Source organism: Spermophilus citellus (assembly GCF_964194105.1).
Source record: "Spermophilus citellus genome assembly, chromosome: 3".
Classification (NCBI taxonomy): Eukaryota; Metazoa; Chordata; class Mammalia; order Rodentia; family Sciuridae; genus Spermophilus; species Spermophilus citellus.
Window position 1 is genome coordinate 3,263,504 of NC_138184.1, and position 17,881 is coordinate 3,281,384.

The 17,881-nt window shown below is 64.7% G+C and overlaps 1 protein-coding gene across 18 annotated transcripts in view; it reads right to left on the reverse strand.

Moving 5' to 3' along the window:
* Positions 1-1,103: 1,103 nt before the first annotated feature.
* PTPRS (protein tyrosine phosphatase receptor type S) overlaps positions 1,104-17,881 on the reverse strand; it is a 76,198-nt gene continuing 59,420 nt past the window's right edge. For 3 of the 18 annotated variants that reach the window (XM_081286993.1, XM_081286978.1, XM_081286988.1), the window contains 23 exons: positions 17,402-17,595; positions 17,275-17,301; positions 15,307-15,424; positions 13,556-14,604; positions 12,862-13,115; positions 12,332-12,425; positions 12,029-12,244; positions 11,749-11,906; positions 11,345-11,356; positions 11,073-11,185; positions 9,457-9,504; positions 8,603-8,700; positions 8,405-8,528; positions 7,691-7,866; positions 7,498-7,617; positions 6,140-6,294; positions 5,741-6,026; positions 5,471-5,649; positions 5,061-5,187; positions 4,858-4,983; positions 3,532-3,686; positions 2,950-3,085; positions 1,104-2,416 (listed from right to left, as the gene is read on the reverse strand). In XM_081286993.1, the coding sequence (XP_081143119.1) occupies positions 2,348-2,416; positions 2,950-3,085; positions 3,532-3,686; positions 4,858-4,983; positions 5,061-5,187; positions 5,471-5,649; positions 5,741-6,026; positions 6,140-6,294; positions 7,498-7,617; positions 7,691-7,866; positions 8,405-8,528; positions 8,603-8,700; positions 9,457-9,504; positions 11,073-11,185; positions 11,345-11,356; positions 11,749-11,906; positions 12,029-12,244; positions 12,332-12,425; positions 12,862-13,115; positions 13,556-14,604; positions 15,307-15,424; positions 17,275-17,301; positions 17,402-17,595 (4,034 nt within the window). In that variant the 3' untranslated portion in view covers positions 1,104-2,347. The remainder of the gene's footprint in view (positions 2,417-2,949; positions 3,086-3,531; positions 3,687-4,857; positions 4,984-5,060; positions 5,188-5,470; positions 5,650-5,740; positions 6,027-6,139; positions 6,295-7,497; positions 7,618-7,690; positions 7,867-8,404; positions 8,529-8,602; positions 8,701-9,456; positions 9,505-11,072; positions 11,186-11,344; positions 11,357-11,748; positions 11,907-12,028; positions 12,245-12,331; positions 12,426-12,861; positions 13,116-13,555; positions 14,605-15,306; positions 15,425-17,274; positions 17,302-17,401; positions 17,596-17,881) is intronic. The other 15 variants (XM_081286987.1, XM_081286992.1, XM_081286994.1 and 12 more) reach the window with 14 other exon arrangements.

Below are 17,881 nucleotides of genomic sequence, written 5' to 3' on the forward strand. Positions count from 1 at the left end.
ATGTGCATGCTACACAAGGCTGTACCAACGAGACCAGTCCCATAAGTTCATGTCTTTTCAAACGTTTTCTCATAGTGTATTCAAGACTATGATTTGTCCTCTGTATATCATTTTGGCTGCACCTCAGGTTTCAACACATAATGTACATTTAAAAATTTTTTTTGTAGTTATAGATGGACAGGATGCCTTTATTTTGTTTATTTTTATGTGGTGCTGAGGGTCGAACCCAGGGCCTCACCAGCACTCTGCCACTGAGCCCCAGCCCCACCCCCACATAATGTACATTTTGAAGGATTGCTCAGTTTTTAAGACTTTGAAACTTTTCCGTTGATTCCTTCTCCAACTCCTGTCTTTTTTAGAAATGTTTTAAGTTTCCCAATGCAGTCCTTTTCAGAAGCTGAATTTATGGCAGAATCTGTCCCTCTGAGCTAAGATCAAGGTATCTGATACAGATGCTCGCCAATTTATGAGGGGATTGTGCCCTGAAAAATCCATTGTGAACTGAAAATATAGTAAGTCAAAAATATACCTGACACATTGGCGCTACTGACCACATAGCTCAGCCCCACAGAATGCTGTAAGCACCCTCCTTTCCTCTTCCCGTGGCCCCAGGGCTGCCCAGGAGCGCGGGCTCACGGGCGCTGCCCAGCATCACCACTGAGCAGGCCGCTGGGTCTCGCTAGGCCCGGGGGAAGAACAAGATGCAGCGTGTGGTCTCCGTGCGACACGTGTTGCTTTTACACCACGCAAAGTTGAAGACATTTTCAAGCTGAGGGGTTTGTTTCCGTGTTTCTGGGGGATCTGGGAAGGTGTTCGCTAGTGACACCCCTGCTCCCTCTGTTAGGGGACACCGGCCCCCAAGCGGCAAACCCCACTTCCCAGGCACAGCCCTACCCCCGCCTGGAGATGCAGGCCAGAGGGGAGGGTCCAGGCACAGAGTAGCTCACGCTCCAGGCCCCTCCTTGGGTGGCCTCGGACATGGGGGAAGCAGCCCCCACCATCCCTTCCACGGAGGCAGCTCCTCCCTGAGCTCCCAGAGGGGGCGGAGGCTGTGGGCGGGGCTGGCCGGGGTGTGGGCGGGGCTGGGCAGGGCATGGGCGGGGCCGGCCAGGGTGTGGATTCCAGCCTGAAGGATGGACGCGCTGGCTTTGGCTTGGTGCCTAATCCTGACATCATCTGTGACAACACCCTTCCGCCCTGAGAGGGGGAGGCAGATTCTCAGTCATGGTCACTCAGAGGGGATCTTGTGGCAGCTCTGCAGGGCAGGGACCCGGGTTCAACTCCTGACCCATCCGGGCGGTGGCGGAGTGGAGGACCAGCCAGACCATTCCCTCCAGCAGCTGGGACCACCGGCTCTCCCGCCTGCTCCCACCCCAGGGGCGCGCTGCGGGGAGACGTGGATGCAGAAGAGACTGCATGGCGGGCCGGGCCAGGCCGGGTTGGACGATCTTCCTTTAATACAAAGTCGGTTTATCTACATACACAGGTGGGAAGGCCACCAGCTGCTTCCGTTTGACAAACAGTGTTGAAAGCAACGGCAGCCGCTCTCGTACAAAGAGAAAAACTCACTTGCTCGGGGTGGGGCGTCCGGTCCTTCTGTTTGTCCCCAACCTGCCCCATAGTCCCAGGCAAAGGGTCCCTGATGGCAGGGCACACGTGGCACCTCCGAGGCTGGAAAGCGCTCGGGCTGTGGCTCCCCGACCCCGCGGGTCTGACCCGCCACTGGGGCCCGAGTCCCCGCTGCCCACCCCAGGGCCACTTGATATGTCTGAAAATTTAAAAAAAACAAAGTCGGAGACAAAAAAGCAAAACAGGAAGGAGAGAAACGAGGGGGCGAGGGCGGCCCCCGCGGGAGCGAGGCACAGGGCTGCCGGTCGGCGGGGACACTCTGGACGCTCGGCACCGTGGAGAACTAGGCTGGGGACAGAGGAACAAGCTGAGCGGCTCGTTTTAAAGTCGCTGACCGGCAAGTCTTTCGTTTCTTATTTAAAAAAGAAAAAAAGGAAAAAGAAAAAAATACACTAAAAAGAAGAGAAAGAAAGCGTCACGGACACAGCCACAGTCTGAAGGACAGCTGGCCTCGCCCGGCCGGCGCCCCCGCTGGTTCAGGGCCACCCCGAGTGTCACCGCCCCCCACCCACCCCGGAGTCTCAATTTGGAATCGGAAGGAAACCAGGAATGTGCGAGTATCGTATCGAGGTGGCGCCGGGCGGGGAGGTCGCGGGCGGCCTGGCTCGGGGCTCGGGGGCCGCGCAGAAGCACCGCCACCGCGTTCTGCCCTCCCCGGGGCGCCCGGGCCGGGTCCGAGCGCAGGCAGAGGTCGGCCGTGGCGTCGGGGCCCATGGCTTTAGGTTGCATAGTGGTCGAAGCTCCCCAGGTACTCCAGCGCCGCCTGGTAGCAGAACTGGTACTCGTCCTGCCGGGAGAGGCCGCCGTCAGTGCCCGCCCGCCCTGGGTCGTGTCCTCAGCCTGGAGCCGGCCCACAGAGGTCCCCAAGCCCAAAGCCCTCGCCAGGGGCCCCGCAAGGCAGGTGCTGGGCTTCCCCGCAGGCTGGGCCCCCCCACGCCTCCCCGGCCACCGGGGGCCTGTCCAGGCAGCTGGTCCACAGGGAGGCAGGAGGCTGGCTCAGCTGTGCCCCTGGACATTCAATGTGCCCGGTGTGAATGTGATCTCAGGAAGTCCCCTCCTGCTCTGGGCCTCAGTTTCCCCACCCGTGTGTCTGAATCTTATGATTTGTGAACTAGGCAGGGTCTCTGGACGAACACCACCTCGCTGGGACTTTTGGGGCGTCTCTGTCCACTCCGAGAGACACTGTGTGGATTTAATGTAGTGAGCCTTGATGTCCTTTTCCCACTCAAGGCAGTGGCTGTCTGAGATCCCTCCACCCAGAGATCAGGGTGGCTGAGCCCATCTCGCCAAGCGTGTGTAAGACCCTCCCGCCGTCTGTACCTCCGTCTGCACCATGGCCGGCCGCTGCGTCCGCAGCATCTTCACCGTCTGGAAGATGTCCACCACGCCTTCGTACCGCATTCGCTCCAGCACAATGCTGAGCGTGATGAACACGCCGGTCCTGCCCACGCCGGCACTGCAGGACAGGAAACGCGGTCACGGCTGGGGACTACACTCCCCATCCCCAAGTTGCACCGCCAGGCTCCGCCTCCCCAGCCACGAGGCTCCGCCTCCCCAGCCACGAGGCTCCGCCTCCCCAGCCACGAGGCTCCGCCTCCCCAGCCACGAGGCTCCGCCTCCCCAGCCACGAGGCCCCGCCTCCCCAGCCACGAGGCCCCGCCTCCCCAGCCACGAGGCCCCGCCTCCCCAGCCACGAGGCCCCGCCTCCCCAGCCACGAGGCCCCGCCTCCCCAGCCACGAGGCTCCGCCTCCCCAGCCACGAGGCTCCGCCTCCCCAGCCACGAGGCTCCGCCTCCCCAGCCACGAGGCTCCGCCTCCCCAGCCACGAGGCTCCGCCTCCCCAGCCACGAGGCTCCGCCTCCCCAGCCGGGCTGGGGCCTCGGGCGGGGCTGGGGCCCTCACCTGCAGTGGACGGAAATGGGGCCGTCCTGGCCGAACTGCTCCTTGGTCTTATGCACTTGGCCGATGAAGTCGATGAAACCCTCCCCCGATTTTGGCACACCCTGTTCTGGCCAGTCCGTGAACTGGAACTGCCGCACCGTCCGGGACTGGCCGTCCTGGAATGGCGAGAAGACACCCGCTGCTGGTACCTGGCGCTCACGGCGGCTTCCTGGGCACCAACCTCAATCCCAGCTCCAGCCTCAGAACCGATGGGCACCCGCCACTCCTTGCCCCGGTGCCCTCCTCTGCCACTCCTCACCGCCCAAGGTGCCAGCGCCAGCCTCTGCCTTCACCCAGTGACACCGCCTCAGACGTCATTGTGTCAACCAGGATGGCAGAGCACGGGCTCCCTCCCAACCCCCCGTCGTCCACTGCAGGAACGCTCATCACACCCGAGCAAGGTCGCCCTCACCACTGAGCCCACTCCCCTCCCCAGGGCCACCTCTCCTGCGGCCTCACCACCCAAGGCCCCCTGCTGCCACCCTGCCTTCCACCGTGGTCTCTCCTCTGTCACCTACTTTCTCCAACCCCGCGCGGGCCAGAACGGCGACACGCTGCACGCCCACCTCCTCTGCTGGTCTGTCCCCCACTCAGCGGCTCTGTCCATTGGTCTTCTACCACGGACTGTCCACTCATCTTTCTAGTCCCCTGTGGCCAACGTCTGCCCTTCTCTGGTGCCACAGCTGATGCGCATCACGCTTGCTGACCCACTGAACGTGCCCCGTGGCTTGCCCACGTGTCGTCTGTCCACGTTCTTCTCTGCAAGCCTCCCCCGCACACGTCACCAGCCTGTCCACCTCCCTCCACCAATCCCTGGTGCCATCTCACCCCACTGTCTGCATCGTCTGGACCAGTGTCCCCCATTGTCCCACCCGGCCTTCCCCCAGTCCCTGGGGGCCACCTTCCATTGTCACTCTTCACAGTGGCCCTTCTCCCAACACAGGCCACCACTGTTGTTCTATTGACGGGTCCCCATCATCCCTGGCCACTCCGCAGGGCCCTGTCACCAGCTCTCGCTGCCCTTGCAGCCCTCTAACCCTCCCCCACAGGGAAAAGCCCCTCCTTCTTTCCTGATCTTCTTGGGCCCTTCCCCAGGGAGTCATGTTGGGGCACAGCAGGCTCAGCACAGGACCCTGACCCTCCTTCCACCCACCTGGTGGGGGAAGGCGGGCCCACCAATCACCTCTACTGACCACCTGGTCTCTGCCCCAGGGCCTTTGCTCTGCCCCACTCCACCCCCTCCCTAAGGGAAGGTGGCACTGGCCCCTGGCCCTCCTGGCAGCTCACCCTGGCGTCTGTGACCTTGAATTCTCGAAGGATGTACTGAGGCATGTTGTACTCTGCCATGGGGTCCACCACAAAGTACTGGTAGCGGGCAGAGCGCTCAGCTGGCCAGTACTGGTGACACTTCTCCTGTTGAAGACAGGGCTGGGTCAGTCCCTGGTCCAGGCCCGGCCGCCGGCCGCCCGCCCTCCGTGGCTCCCGCTCACCCGGCCCATCTCGCGCAGCTTGGTGAGCATCACCACGATGGTGGAGTTGTTCTCCCAGAGCATGCGCCAGAAGTCCTCCGTGGTCTCTGCCAGTGGCCCCTGTGTCGCGATGTAGGCCTTCTGCTGCCTGCAGGACAAGCGGTGTGAGTGACCCCTCCCTCCAAGTCCTCTCATGACCCTCAAAAATATCCCCAGATGTTGCCAAATATCCCCCAAACAATCAGATTGGGTCCACTGGAAACTGCTGTGGGAGGGAGGAAGAGCCCCGCTGTGGCAGCAGCCATCACTAAAGGCAGAGCCGAAGACTCCTCCTGCCCAGCCCCAGCTGCCTCTGTCTCCCACCAGACTGGAGACTGCCAAGGCAGGGCCACGGTTCTCCCAGGCCCGGACCCTGTGCACCCGGGAGGTACCTGTAGCCGTCGATGAAGCTGGCGTTGATGTAGTCAGACCCCTCCACGCCCCGGATGGGCTGCAGGCAGACGCGGGTGCTCTCGTAGGGCATGATGTTCACCAGGCGGTTCTTGAACTTGTTACAGGGCAGGTTGGCACTGATGAAGCGGGACGTGTGGGCCTTGGAGTTGGCCAGCCGCTGCAGGGAGAGGCCGCCAGGGCGGCTGTCAGGGCGTGGAGGGCTCCTCTGGCCGCCAGCCTGCCCTCCCAGGGCGGCCTCCCACGGTCACCTTGAACTCCAGTTCCATGCCGGTGACGTGCTCGCCAGGCTCCACCTGGGCCAGCTTCTGGATGTAGGAGTAGAGGCTCCGCGCGGGCACCTCCGTGTTGCCGCAGCCCACGGCCTCCAGCAGCGCCTCGTGGATGAAGCTGTACTGGTCCTCGGTCTGCACCATGTAGTTGCGCTGGGAGCGCATGAGCGTCACGTGCCCGTACACGTCCACCGTCTTCTCGGGCTTGATGCGCTCCAGCATGGCGTCGATGACGATGAAGCAGCCCGTGCGGCCCACGCCGGCGCTGCGGGACAGGGGCGGGCATGCAGGGCGGCTGCGGGCAGCGCGGGGCGGGGCAGTGGGCGAGGCAGGACAGTGGGCAGGGCAGTGCGGGGCGGGGCAGGGGGCGGGGCGCACCTGCAGTGCACCACGATGGGGCCTGCGTCCGGCGGGTTGCAGGTCTTGACCCTGCGCAGGAAGGCCAGGAAGGGCGTCGGGTACTCGGGCACGCCGTGGTCGGGCCACGCTGTGAACTGGAACTGGCGGACCTCGCGTTTCTCACTGGAGCCGTTCTGGGGACCACAGGGGCGTGGCCTGTGACTGCACCTCCCCCAGGTGCTCGGACGGCACTGCCTCCAGACTACCTGGTCCTGGAGTGCCCTGCCCGGCGTCCTGGCCTCCCCAGCACCTGGCTCGGAGCCTCCCACTTCCCCCCGTCACGGTGGCCACCTAGGTCCAGACCTATCACTGCCCCCTGGACCACCACACTTGCCTCCATCAGGGGGTTCCTTCCACCCCGGAGCCTGTCCTCCCCCGCAGCAGCGCGAGGGCCCCTGTGAGCACGGAGTCAGGCCCTCTCTGCCCACAGCCCTCCATGGCTCCACCTCCCTCAGGGTTAAAGTCCAGTCCTCCCTGTGGCCCACAAGACCCTTCCTCTCCCCAGCATTCCCTCTGCTCCACCCATGTGCCAGGCCTGTCCTGCCTCAGGGCCTTTGCACGGACAGTACCCTCTGGAGGTCTCCACGTGGCTCCCTCCCCACCTCCTCCAGGTTTCTCCGCTCCCACCTTATTCTACAGTGAGAGCAGTCACCTCCCGCGTGCTATCTGTATCTTGTCCATTACAGGAGGACATTTATCTCTGTCCCTGGGGTGTTCTGGTGCCCAGGTGGGGATGTAGCGCACAGTCCAGGCTTTACATGTAGGAATGAGCTGAGAATTCTTAACTCCCTTTGTTCACCTGCTCAGTGTTGTGGCACTTGGGCCAGGCAGGGGCTTGATGTCAAGGGCCTAGCCAGGTGTCTGGGACACAGGTGGTGCCAGTAGCACTTCTATTGTGATAATACCCTGGGTGGCAGAACCGTACCAGTTCAGAACCATCAATGCAGAAGAACAGGTACCATACTAGTATGGACAGCAGCGATCAGTTAAATACGTATCTAAAGGTTCTCTGCAGCCAGCCCTGACGCCATGGGGCTGGCAGTATTACCCAGCTCCATCTGGTAGCCCCTCGAAGGCAGGACCAGAACTCTGCTAGGGCCCCATCACACGCCCAAATTAAGGGGGGGCCAGAGGTTAAGTAGGCCAGGAGGCCTGGGCTGCGTGCTCAGCTAGGTCCGAGGCTGGCTGTGTCCGGCTGTGTCTGGCTGGGGCAGGCCCTCTCGGCCGCCTCATGGGAGTGTGGTCAGCCCAGGGCCATGCCCGGGTTGCTGTGTCCTGGAGGGGTGCTCTGAGCAGTAGCCAGGGCCTGGGTCTTCCCCCGTCAGCCTGGGCCCTACCTTGTGCAAGGAGAAGGTCCGCACGCAGAACGTGGCCAGCTCGATGGTGTCCAGCAGTGTCACCTGGATGAAGCCGTAGGTCTCGGTGCCTCGGTTGGGCCAGTACTGGTCACACTTGATCTGTGCCAGGCAAGAGCGGGGTAAGCACGGGGCAGCCGGCGCAGGGCTTGCGGGCCGAGGGGCCGGGCCTCACCCGCGACTTTTCCTCCAGCCGTGTCATCATGACGATGGTGGCTGACCGCTGCTCCCACACCATGCGCCAAAAGTCCCCGAAGGTCTCTGGCAGGGGTCCCTGCGTGGCGATGTAGGCGTTCTGCCGCCGGTAGCCGTCCACGTAGTTGGCGTTGATGTAGTCGCTGCCCACGATGCCTACAGCAACGGTGACGGGCACCGCGCCTCAGTGGGCTCACCCGGGCCCACCACCTCCTGGTGCTGCCCCACGTACTTCCTGTCACCCCCGTCACACCTGGCTGCTGGGCACTGCTACGGGGTATAAATGCCACACATTCTGTATGGTGCTACTGGGCTCCACAGCCACTGGGGTCAGGTGGCCCTTGATGACGGCGCCGCCCTGCGCACTCCAGGGTACGGAGCATACTCTGGGGCTCCCCCCACCTGATGCTGTAGCACTCCCATCACCCAAACTGTGACAACCAAACACGTCCCCAGACATTGCCAAATGCTCCTAGGCAGCAGAACTCCCCGACTGCATCTACGTAGGAGGACAGATGGAGCTACGTATCAACAGCAGCCATCAGTTAAATACTTATCTAAAGATGCTCAACAAACTCCAGCGGACCCAGTCAGGTATAAACCAGAATTGGGCCTCGGTGGCAGGACAGGGCAGTGTGGGGTCTGGGCTTTGTGGGCCAGAACACCGCAGCAGAGCCTGGGACCCGGGCTGTACCTTCGATGGGCTGGAGGATGACCCGGGAGTGGTCGTAGGCGATGACGTTGGCGTAGCGGTTCTTGGGTTTGTTCACCTCCAGGTTGGAGTGTTCCCACGTGAACTGCTGTCCGGGGTCAATGGACTGTGGAGAGGGCAGGAGGTGGGCATTCAGGCGGGCATCTGGGCCCCGGGAGGGTCGGGTGGGGCGCGGCTCACCTCGTACTCCTGGGAGAGCTTCAGGCTGTCGTTGGCTTTGAGGCGCTCGGTGTGCTCCGCCATGTCCCCGATGGGGACGGGCGGGTGGCTGAGCATGCCTACGGGAGAGCAGACCGGCCGGCGTCGGTCAGGGGGGCCGGCCCTGGGGCAGGCGGGGTGCTGGACAGTGTGAGTCGGCCAGGGACAAGCTGAGGTTAGGGGGCGGTAGGGTGGCTCACGAGGGGACTGCTGTTCCAGTGCTGGCCGGTCCTGGTCCCCCCACCCAGCTGGGCGCGGGCTAGAGGAAGGTCCCCAACGCCTCAAGCTCAGTGCTTCGTGGCAAGAAGCAGGCAGGTGGCTGGAGTGAGGGGCGGGTGCAGCCAGACCTCGGGCAGTGCCGTCCCCAGGAGGGGCTCAGGCCCAACGAGGCTGCCGCCGCGGGGCCGAGGCTCGGTGAGTGTGCTGTGGGCTCCTGTCCCTGCGCTGGCTCAGGCAGGCAGGGGTAGCAAGGCCCTGTCAGACCCCTGCCCGCTCCCGGCCCGTGAAACGGGTCACACACTGAGACCCGCAGGACACTGCTGTGCAGAACCCCAGCCACTTCCCAAGATGCCGCGTCCCAGGGGCCTCGGGAGCCTGCCTGCCCCTGGATGCCTCCCGTGCGGCCCGGGTCTCACCCACGCCCCACGGCTCACACCCGGCTGTCACCCCCGGCCACCCAGGGCCCAACGGAGCAGACCCTGCCCTCCCCAAGGTGCCAGGGTGGGACAGGGGGGCAGAGGCCGGCCAGGAGTGGACGCGCGGACAGACAGGAGGCAGGATGGAAAACCCAGGATGAAAACAAACGGGGAGGAAGCGAGAACAGACACGGGACTAACTTTCCACGGGAGACCCCGGCTCCCTGAGGGGGCTGCTGAGGCCCGAATCTGCAGAAACAGCAAACAAGCAATCAATGAGGACTCAGGCCGCCCGCCCCCGCTGGCCAGGGGCACACGGGGCACACAGCCGCCCGGGCCCAGCCTGCAGCCTCAGAACTGCAAGCTTGCATTCCGCTGGCCGGCCAGGGGCCAGTGTTGACCCAAGGCCCCAAAGATTTAGGATCCTCTTTCTACATGTCCCCAACCCCAGCGCATCCTGGCCTTGGGTCCCCTGTTGAGGCCAGCAGAGGGGATATGGGGGAAGTGGATGCAGGATGGTGAGGGAGAAATTAGGAGGCAGGAGAAGGACATTGGGCTCATGAGCTTTAGGGAGGTCAGCAGCCACCAGTTAAACACACATTTACAACCCCCATTAGATGGAAGGAAACAGGACGATGTGAGACAGCCCAGAGCCAGGGAAGTATGGGGGCAATGAGGGGTGATGTGTGAGGTGCTACAGGACCCCTTGAAAAGAATGCAGCCATCAATTAAACACCCACACTAAACCTAGATGACAACTGAAGTGACATGAGCCAATCCAGAGATGACAAAGAGAAGAGCACACACTAGGGGTGATAGAAGACACTGCACGCTCCCTTCAGGAGCCCTGCAGCCATCAGTTAAATACAAATGGTCAAAATCCCCAACTGGATGAAACTGAAGTGACATGAGGCAGTCGAGAGACAGAAAGAGAAAACAGTACAGTACGGTGACAAATGAGGCCCTGAGACTCATTCAGGATAACTGTAGCCATCAGTGACATAAAGTTAGAATCATCTGGATGAAACATGAGCCAGTCCAAACACAGAAAGAACACATTAGGGAGAGCACGTGAGGTCAGGCCTGATCCCTTCAGGCCTGCAGTCACCAGTTAAATACAAATGTTTAAAATCCCCGTTTGATTGGAAGCAGGGTTGACATCAACCAGTTGAGGGACAGATGCAACCATGCTGTGAACCCATAAGGAGAAGAGCAGTCGTCGGTTAAATTAAAAATTCCTTATTTAGTTAGAAGCAGCTGGCCTGAGCCCATTAAAGGGGGAGATCAGGGATGAGAGCCTGATCAAGTTCTCCTCCAGGTGAGAACGCTGTCGCTCTGCAGTGACCGAGGGGCCCGGAGAGCCCGGGCCCTGCCACCAGAGGGCAGGGGTGCAGGGTGGGCGATGGTGCTGTGTCTGTGCCTTGCTCGGGCACATCCCTAGACCAGTGTGCAGAATGGCCGAGGACCACCCGCGCTCCCACTCCACGGGTGCCAGGGCTCGAGAGGTGGGGAGCACTGCTCCTCCTGACTGCGCAGTGCCCTTTCTAGTTTGAGATGTTCTTTAGGTTCCGAGAAGACAGCGACCCTCAGTTAAATAATCTTAAACCCAGCCTTGCTTGTTGTGTGCAGAGCCACCCGGGAGTTCAGGCCCAGATCCACGCAGGGAGGGTGGTGTTTGGGAATCAGGGGTTTGGCTGCACCCACTGGGTTGACCTGGGCTGGTCTGGGCTGTCCAGCCGGATGTCCCTCACGGTGGCCGTGTCCTCTCCCCAGCTCCTTCCCTGGGGTGGGGTCCCTCACCGGGGGCCGGCACGTACCCGGGGTCTGGAAGTTGATGCGCCGCATTTCCACGGGGTCCTTGGGGTGGTGGGGGGCGAGGTCCGCGTTGTTCAGCAGGCATTTGGTGCGCGGCTCCGAGTCCTTGCGCTTACTGTGCGGGGCAAGCGGGGCTGCGGGTGAGCGCCAGGCGCCTGAGACGCACGTGCGCCCAAGCCGCCGCGTCAGGAAGGGCACGTCCGGCCTGGCAGCACCCTGACGGCCCTGGGCAGGCCTCCCTGGGCACCCGCCCCGGCCCAGGGCTGGTCCTCACCCGTCAGGCTTGCTGCTCCGGCACCAGGCGCAGGCGGCGGGGGGCGGGGAGAGGAGAGGTGAGGGCAGACGCACGACTGTGGCTTGGAACCCTCTCAGCTGGGGTCTCCTCCCTGGGAAAGGGGCTCGTCCCTCCTGCGAGGACCCCACTCCACACAGACCTGCTCGGCCCCCCTCGGTAAGGAGATCACAGCCGGGGGGCCGAGTGGAGGTTCTCGGCAGGAGCCAAACCACTGGTCTGTTCTGAGTCTTGCCCCTGCCATCTCCCCAGGCTGTGTGACCTTGACCAAGTGGCTTAACCTCCCTGAGCTTCAGTTCCCCATCTGACCCACAGAAGCCTCTGGCTGCCAGCCCGAGCTGACCCTCCCCCAGGAGGCCACCCTGCTCGGGGAGCACCAGGCTCACTTCTTGTACAGCAGAATGGCAATGACGATGCAGATGATGAAGACCACGGCCAGCACAGGCCCGATCACCCAGATGAGCCCCTCCTCGCCGTCCACGATGGGCTGGGGGTCCGGGTTGTCCAGCTGGAAGGGGTCTGAGAAGGGGCTGGCTGCGAACGTCTGTGGGGGGGGGGCACCGTCAGGTCCACCTTGGGGGAGCCCAGCAGAGGCCCCCCCGCTCGGGGCTGTGGCCCTCTCTGCTCCCCGGGCCCTCCCCGCGCCTGGCTGGACGCGGCACTCACGGGCTCGCTCTTCTGCAGGGCGGCCAGCACAAACAGGACGTAGCGGTGGCCGGGCTCCAGGCCCCGGTTGTCGAAGCCCCCGTACTGCTTCTGGTCGCCGGGGTGGAAGACAGGCGGCAGGACGGAGAAGCGGGCGGCGACGTAGGGTCGGGGCGCCTCCAGCTGGCGGGAGTGCCGTAGGCTGCGCCGCTGCAGCCGGGCCACGTCCTGGACCAGCTGTGGGTGCGGGCGGGCGTCAGAGCCGTGGGACGCAGAGCCCCAGGGAAGCCCGGCCCCAGGCCCCGTGCGGCCACCAGGCCTCACCTCCTCCAGGTCCATGTCCTCCGGGCTGCCCAGTGGGGTCAGGAACTGGCCTCCGCGGGACTTGCGCAGGGGCACCATCACGATGAAGTAGCTCCTGGGGGGGGAAACAGAGGGTTCTGGCTCCCGCGCCCACCCGGGGGCCAGCGCCCGCCTCACCTCCGGGCACCTCCGTCCCCCAGGCCAGCACCACCGGCTCTAAGCCCAGAACTCCTGCCCCCCTTCGAGGCCCGGCCTCCATGCTCCCGTGTTCTTGGGGCCTTTACTTCTCCTCTCCTCTGGGCCTCCCGCCATCTCCACCTGCCTAGAACCTGAGCCCAGACTTCCCAGCGCCCTAAGGTTGCCCAGTGAAGGGTCAGGTGGAGGGCCAGGGACGGGAGGAGCAGGTCTCGGCACGACGGGGACCACAGCCGAGGAGCACTGAACTTTTAGCACAGCCTGTGAGGTGGGGCCTGTCCCTGTCTTACAGATGGGCACAGAGGTCAGGGGCCTGCCCTGGCACACAGCAGGGTGGGGGTGGGCGAGTGGCGTACTGCACAGGCACGGGGCTCTGGCCGTCAGGCAGGTACACCGCGATGAAGCCCTCGGGGTCAGGCTTGGGGGCGACACTGGGCTTGCTGCTGAGAAGGTTGAAGGCTGTCCAGGCGGTGACCGTCTGCTGGAGGCCACCAAGGCTGCTGCCACGGTTGGTCAGCACAAAGTTGTAGAAGGTGTGGGGCCTGAGGCGCGTGATGAGCTTCTTTGTGGTCCTGCCATCCACGTCCAGCGTGAGCCCATTGTACTGGATCTGTGGGCCGGAACCAGCTCAGGGGCGGCCAGCTCAGAGCCCCTTCCGCGTGCCCCTTCTGCTGGACCCTATGTCTGAGTATCAGAGTCCTGAGTGTCCTGAGCCCCAACGCTGAGTGTCCATCACAGCCCTCATTCCTGCTGATCTGCAGCCCCAGCCTGGGCTCCAAGCCCCGCCTGAACCTCCGTCCAGCTGAGCCCAACCCTGACCCAGTCCTCATCCCTGGCTGCACGTCCATCCAGAGCTGACAGGGGTCCCAGGCCTTGCCCCCCTCTAGGTCCCAGTCCCGACTGAGCCCGGATCCCAGGCTGAGCCCCCCTCTAGGTCCCAGTCCCGACTGAGCCCAGGTGCCAGGCTGAGCCCCCCTCAGGGTCCCAGTGGAGCCTGATCAGAGCCCAGCACCAGTGCAGACTGAGCCCGCCCGGCAGCCGGCAGCGCACCTTGTACGGCGTGGGCGAGTTGTAGTTGTCCGGGAACTCCCAGCTCAGCAGCACCGAGGTCTTCGTGATCATCTTCACCTTGAAGTTCTTGGGGGAGACTGCGCCGGGCAGCAGGGAGAGAGCAGAGGAGAGGCAGGTGAGGGGCTGCGCGGGGCAGCGGGGCGGCCCAGGCTCCCTGTCGTGGCTGTGCCTGTGCCCACGGCCTTCCTGCCTGGCCCTGGCCCGGCCCTGCCTGCCCTGTCCCAGGCCCTGCTGCGGAGACGCGGCTGCAGAGAGAAGGTGGGGCGGCGGTGCCAGAGGCGATCCCACCTTTGCCTTCGCCAGCCTCGGTCCGACTCGCCTCGACGTCCAGGAGGAAGCAGAAAAGTGGCCACTTACCTGGGGGGGAGGGGGTGGGGGGGGCGCGAGGCCCAGTCCGGCTCTGTGCAGTGCCGTGCGCCTACCTTGGTCCCGCAGGAACGTGCGGTAGCGGACTGGGGGGCTGTAGGGGCCGGGGCCCCTGCGCGTGTGGGCTCGCACTTGGAGGTCGTAGGCCGTGTCGGGCTTGAGGCCCCGCAGCGTGAGCACGTTCTCGGCCCCCGGCTCGGCCGCCGCCGGCAGCTCAGTCTCTCGGGCGGGGCCCAGGGCGCCGGCCTCTCGCACGGCCACCGTGTACTTGACGATAGCACCATTGCGCTCGGCGGGCACAGGCGGCAGCCAGCGCAGCAGGACGGTGCCCGCAGAGGCGTTGCCAGCCGCCTCCAGGATCTGCGGGTGGCCGTGGGGTGCATCCTCGGGGATGCTCAGGACCTCGGCCGCCTCCTCGCCCAGGCCGCCGCGACTCCGGGCGGCCAGTCTGAACACGTACGTGGCCCCCTTGTGCACGCCCGCCGCCGTGTAGCGGTCCTCGGAGGGCGAGAACTCCAGTGTGGCCAGGGGTGGCGCGTCCTGGCGGCCAAACTGCAGGCGGTAGCCCAGCACCTGGTCCTCCGCGGCGGCAGGGGGCTCCCAGCGGGCCAGCAGGCTGCCCTCGGGGGTCTGCTGCACCGACAGGGTGGGGCGGCCCAGCACTGTGGGGACATCAGGGCCACGTGTCACCCTGGCCTGGAGCACAGAGGTGGGGCCTCCGCCTGGGGTCTCCTCAGAGCTGCTCAGGGTGACCTGGGCACCGGCCTGGCTCACGACCCACCTCGGCCTCCCGAGCAGGGGACACGGGCGCGTGCTCACAGCCTGGTGGTCATAGCGACCCGGGGGCGCCAGGCTTAGATGGGGAGGGAGCAACAACCCCGCCAGGAGCCTTGAGGGCCTGGGGGGATGCTGTGGATTTGGGCAGGTGGCAGTGGGGACACTGCTCAGCCCTGGCCGTCCCTGGGAGGGGGCAAGGGGAGGCCCAGGGGAGGCCCAGGGAGCTGCGGGCACAGCGTGGCAGGAGGGCGGGACGGGGGCGAAGGGTCAGAGTGGCAGCACAGTCCCTGAGGAGGTGGAGCAGCAAGGGCACAGCGCCCCCTGCCGCCCACGCACACAGCCACCCCTGCACGTCCAGGTGGCCTTTTTCCTGACTCAGCTCAGTACTGGGCCAGAGCCAACCCTGGGCTGACGGGAGGGCCCTGGAGGCGGCAGGGAGCCGGGCGAGGCCTCCAGGCGGGAGGGGCCGGGCACCCCACAGGGTGTGGGGCGAGAGGGGGCTGAGGGGCCGGTGGGGTGTGGGGCAGCGGGCCCCCGGGTGCTGCAGGAGGCCGCCCTGCCCGGGGCCTGGCCTGCGGGCTGCGCACCTGCTCCCTTGGTCACCACCACTCTGGGTTTGCTGCGAGCACCGTCACCCTTCATGGTGTAGGCGGCTACGGTGACGGAGTAAGCGGTCTCGGGCTGCAGGTCTGTGATGACCATTTCCTGTGGGCAGGGCAGGGGTCAGGGACACACCCCTGGGGAGAGCCTGCCCACACCTTCCCGCAACAAGTCAAGCCGAGGAGGCAGCACGCGGGCCACAGCAGAGACGTGCACACAAGCCATGCAGGGACCTGTTCACGCCTGTCCCCCTCAAGGCACATGCGGCCTGCAGCGCCCACTTGCCTCTGCGCTGGTGCCGGCCACCCTTGCCCCAGCCTGTCCTCCCCGCAGCAGCCAGAGGGCGCCTGTGAGCCCGAGTCAGGCCCCTCCTCTGCCCACAGCTCTCCATGGCTCCCTCCAGGGGTCAAAGCCCAAGCCCTGCCTGCTGCCCACGGGCCCTGCACAACCGGCCCTGTCCTCTCCCTGATTCCTGCCTCCTCCCTCGCCGGCCACAGGTCCTCACTGTGCCCCCAGCTCACCAGGCGGGGTCCTGCCCCAGGGCCTTTGCATGTGCTATTCTATGCCTCTGTACCCTGAGTCTGTTGGCCCCATGGAGCTGGGGGGAACCGGCAGGTTTTCTGGAACTCTGTCCCCAGTCTGAAACGGCTCTCAGGGCCAGAGACCGCAAGAGAGCTTACCCCTCCCCTTCTCATCCGCCCCGCCCCGCCCCAGGGACCCTGTCTGTGCAGGAGCAGATTGAGACCATGGGCGGCTGTGTGGCCCTGGGGAGTGTGACGTGGGCGCAGTGGCAGCATCTGCACCTTGGCCATGGGCACTGATGCCCAGCACACTGCCCAGAGAGCCAGCGTCATGTCCCCGTCCCCACTGCAGCTGTGACCGACATGCATCTGGGTCTTGCTGATTCGCACCCAGCTCCCCGACAGGACTGCGGCCCCGGGGAGGGCGGGCCTGGCCCCGCACGCTCCAGCTGCAGCCGGTGCTCAGGAGGCTGCCATCCATCTGAGGAGCCCTCCCCCCGGACCCCCCTGCCACATGCACACACACAAGCATGGCCGGGCACACCTGGGAGCCACGGGCACCCAGGTCAGGAGCTCGGGCAGAGGGTCTCCGGCCCCGAGCCCACTGTCCTCTCCAGGGGCCTGGTGGGAGGGGCTGAGCAGGGGCCCAGCTGGGACTCCCCTAGACTCAGGAGAGGGGTGACACAGGCTGTGGGGTGTCTGGGGTCAGTGCCAATTTGACGTTAGACAGAGGAGCCAGATCCGGTGGTGCACACCTGTCATCAATCCCAGCGGCTCAGGAGGCTGAGGCAGGAGGATCGAAAGTTCAAAGCCACCCTCAGCAACTTAGTGAGGCCCTAAGCAACTCAACGAGACCCTGTCTCTAAATAAAAAATAAAAAGGGCTGGGATGTGGCTCAATGGTTAAGTGTCCCTGGGTTCAACCCCCAGCACCCCCAAAAAAAAAAAACCAAAAACAAAAGCAAGAACCCAGAGTTTTGGGGCTCTTGGAAGAGCCACCGTTTGGGCAGAAAGACAGCCCAGAGAGGGGCAGTGACTTGCCCCAAGCCACACAGTGATCCTGCTCTGCTTTCTGAGCCTCCAAGGAAACGCTGGGTGGCACAGTGGCTCTGCAGGCTGTCCCCAGCACTGGCTCTTCTCCTGGCTGTGGGCCACATTAAGGACAGCTCGGCCCCAGGGAAACTCCCAGGCCAAGGGCGGAGCTGGGCCCTGAGTCAGGCTGGTGCAGACCCCAGAGGACGGAGCCTGTGTTGTGGGGACACCAGGAGCGGGAGCCCCAGGTGAGGTGTGCTGTGACCACTGGTCCTGCGGCTGCCGGCCCAGGCGCCAGAGCACACAGGGTCAGAGCTGGGCATCTGCCAGGCGCATAAGCCCAGGTGGCAACGGGCGGGGGAGGAGACCCTCGGGCCCAGCGCACAGGAGGCAGGCTACTCACGTATTCCGCGGTGTCGTCCATCTCCCACTGAGCGGGAGGGCGGCAGGGGAGAGAGCAGGGAGGTGAGCGGAGGCCAGAGGCAGAGAAGCAGAGGACAGTGCCCCCCCCCAGCCCCGGCCCCGCCCACCTGGGCATCGGCCAGCATGACGTCTTTGATGCGCGGTGGCCCGCGGGCCTCGGCGCCCTCCATGCGCACGTAGTGGACCTGGTAGCCGCGGATCTGGCCATGCTGCCGGCCGGGCGCGGGCGAGCGCCACAGCACGCGGATGGCCGTGGCGTTGAGCGCCTCCGCCTCCACCTTCCGCGGCGGCGCGCTGGGCACTGGCGGGCGGGAGGGGAGGGGAGGGGCGAGCGGGGCCGTTACCGGGGGCCGGCCCTGCCCCGGGCGGCGACACTGCCCGATGCCAGGATGCTGAGGGTCACCAGGCGCTGAGCGCTGGCCAGGAGGGCAAGGCCCCCTACAGCCCTCCCACGCCCCGAGGGGCCCCGATGGCACGCCCCATTCACTGATGACCACCCAAGGCCCCTAGGGCTAACTCTCCAGTGGGGACACCGGACCCTCAGGGCTTTCCCCCGGCTGGAGGGGGCTCTCTCTCAGGGCTTCCAT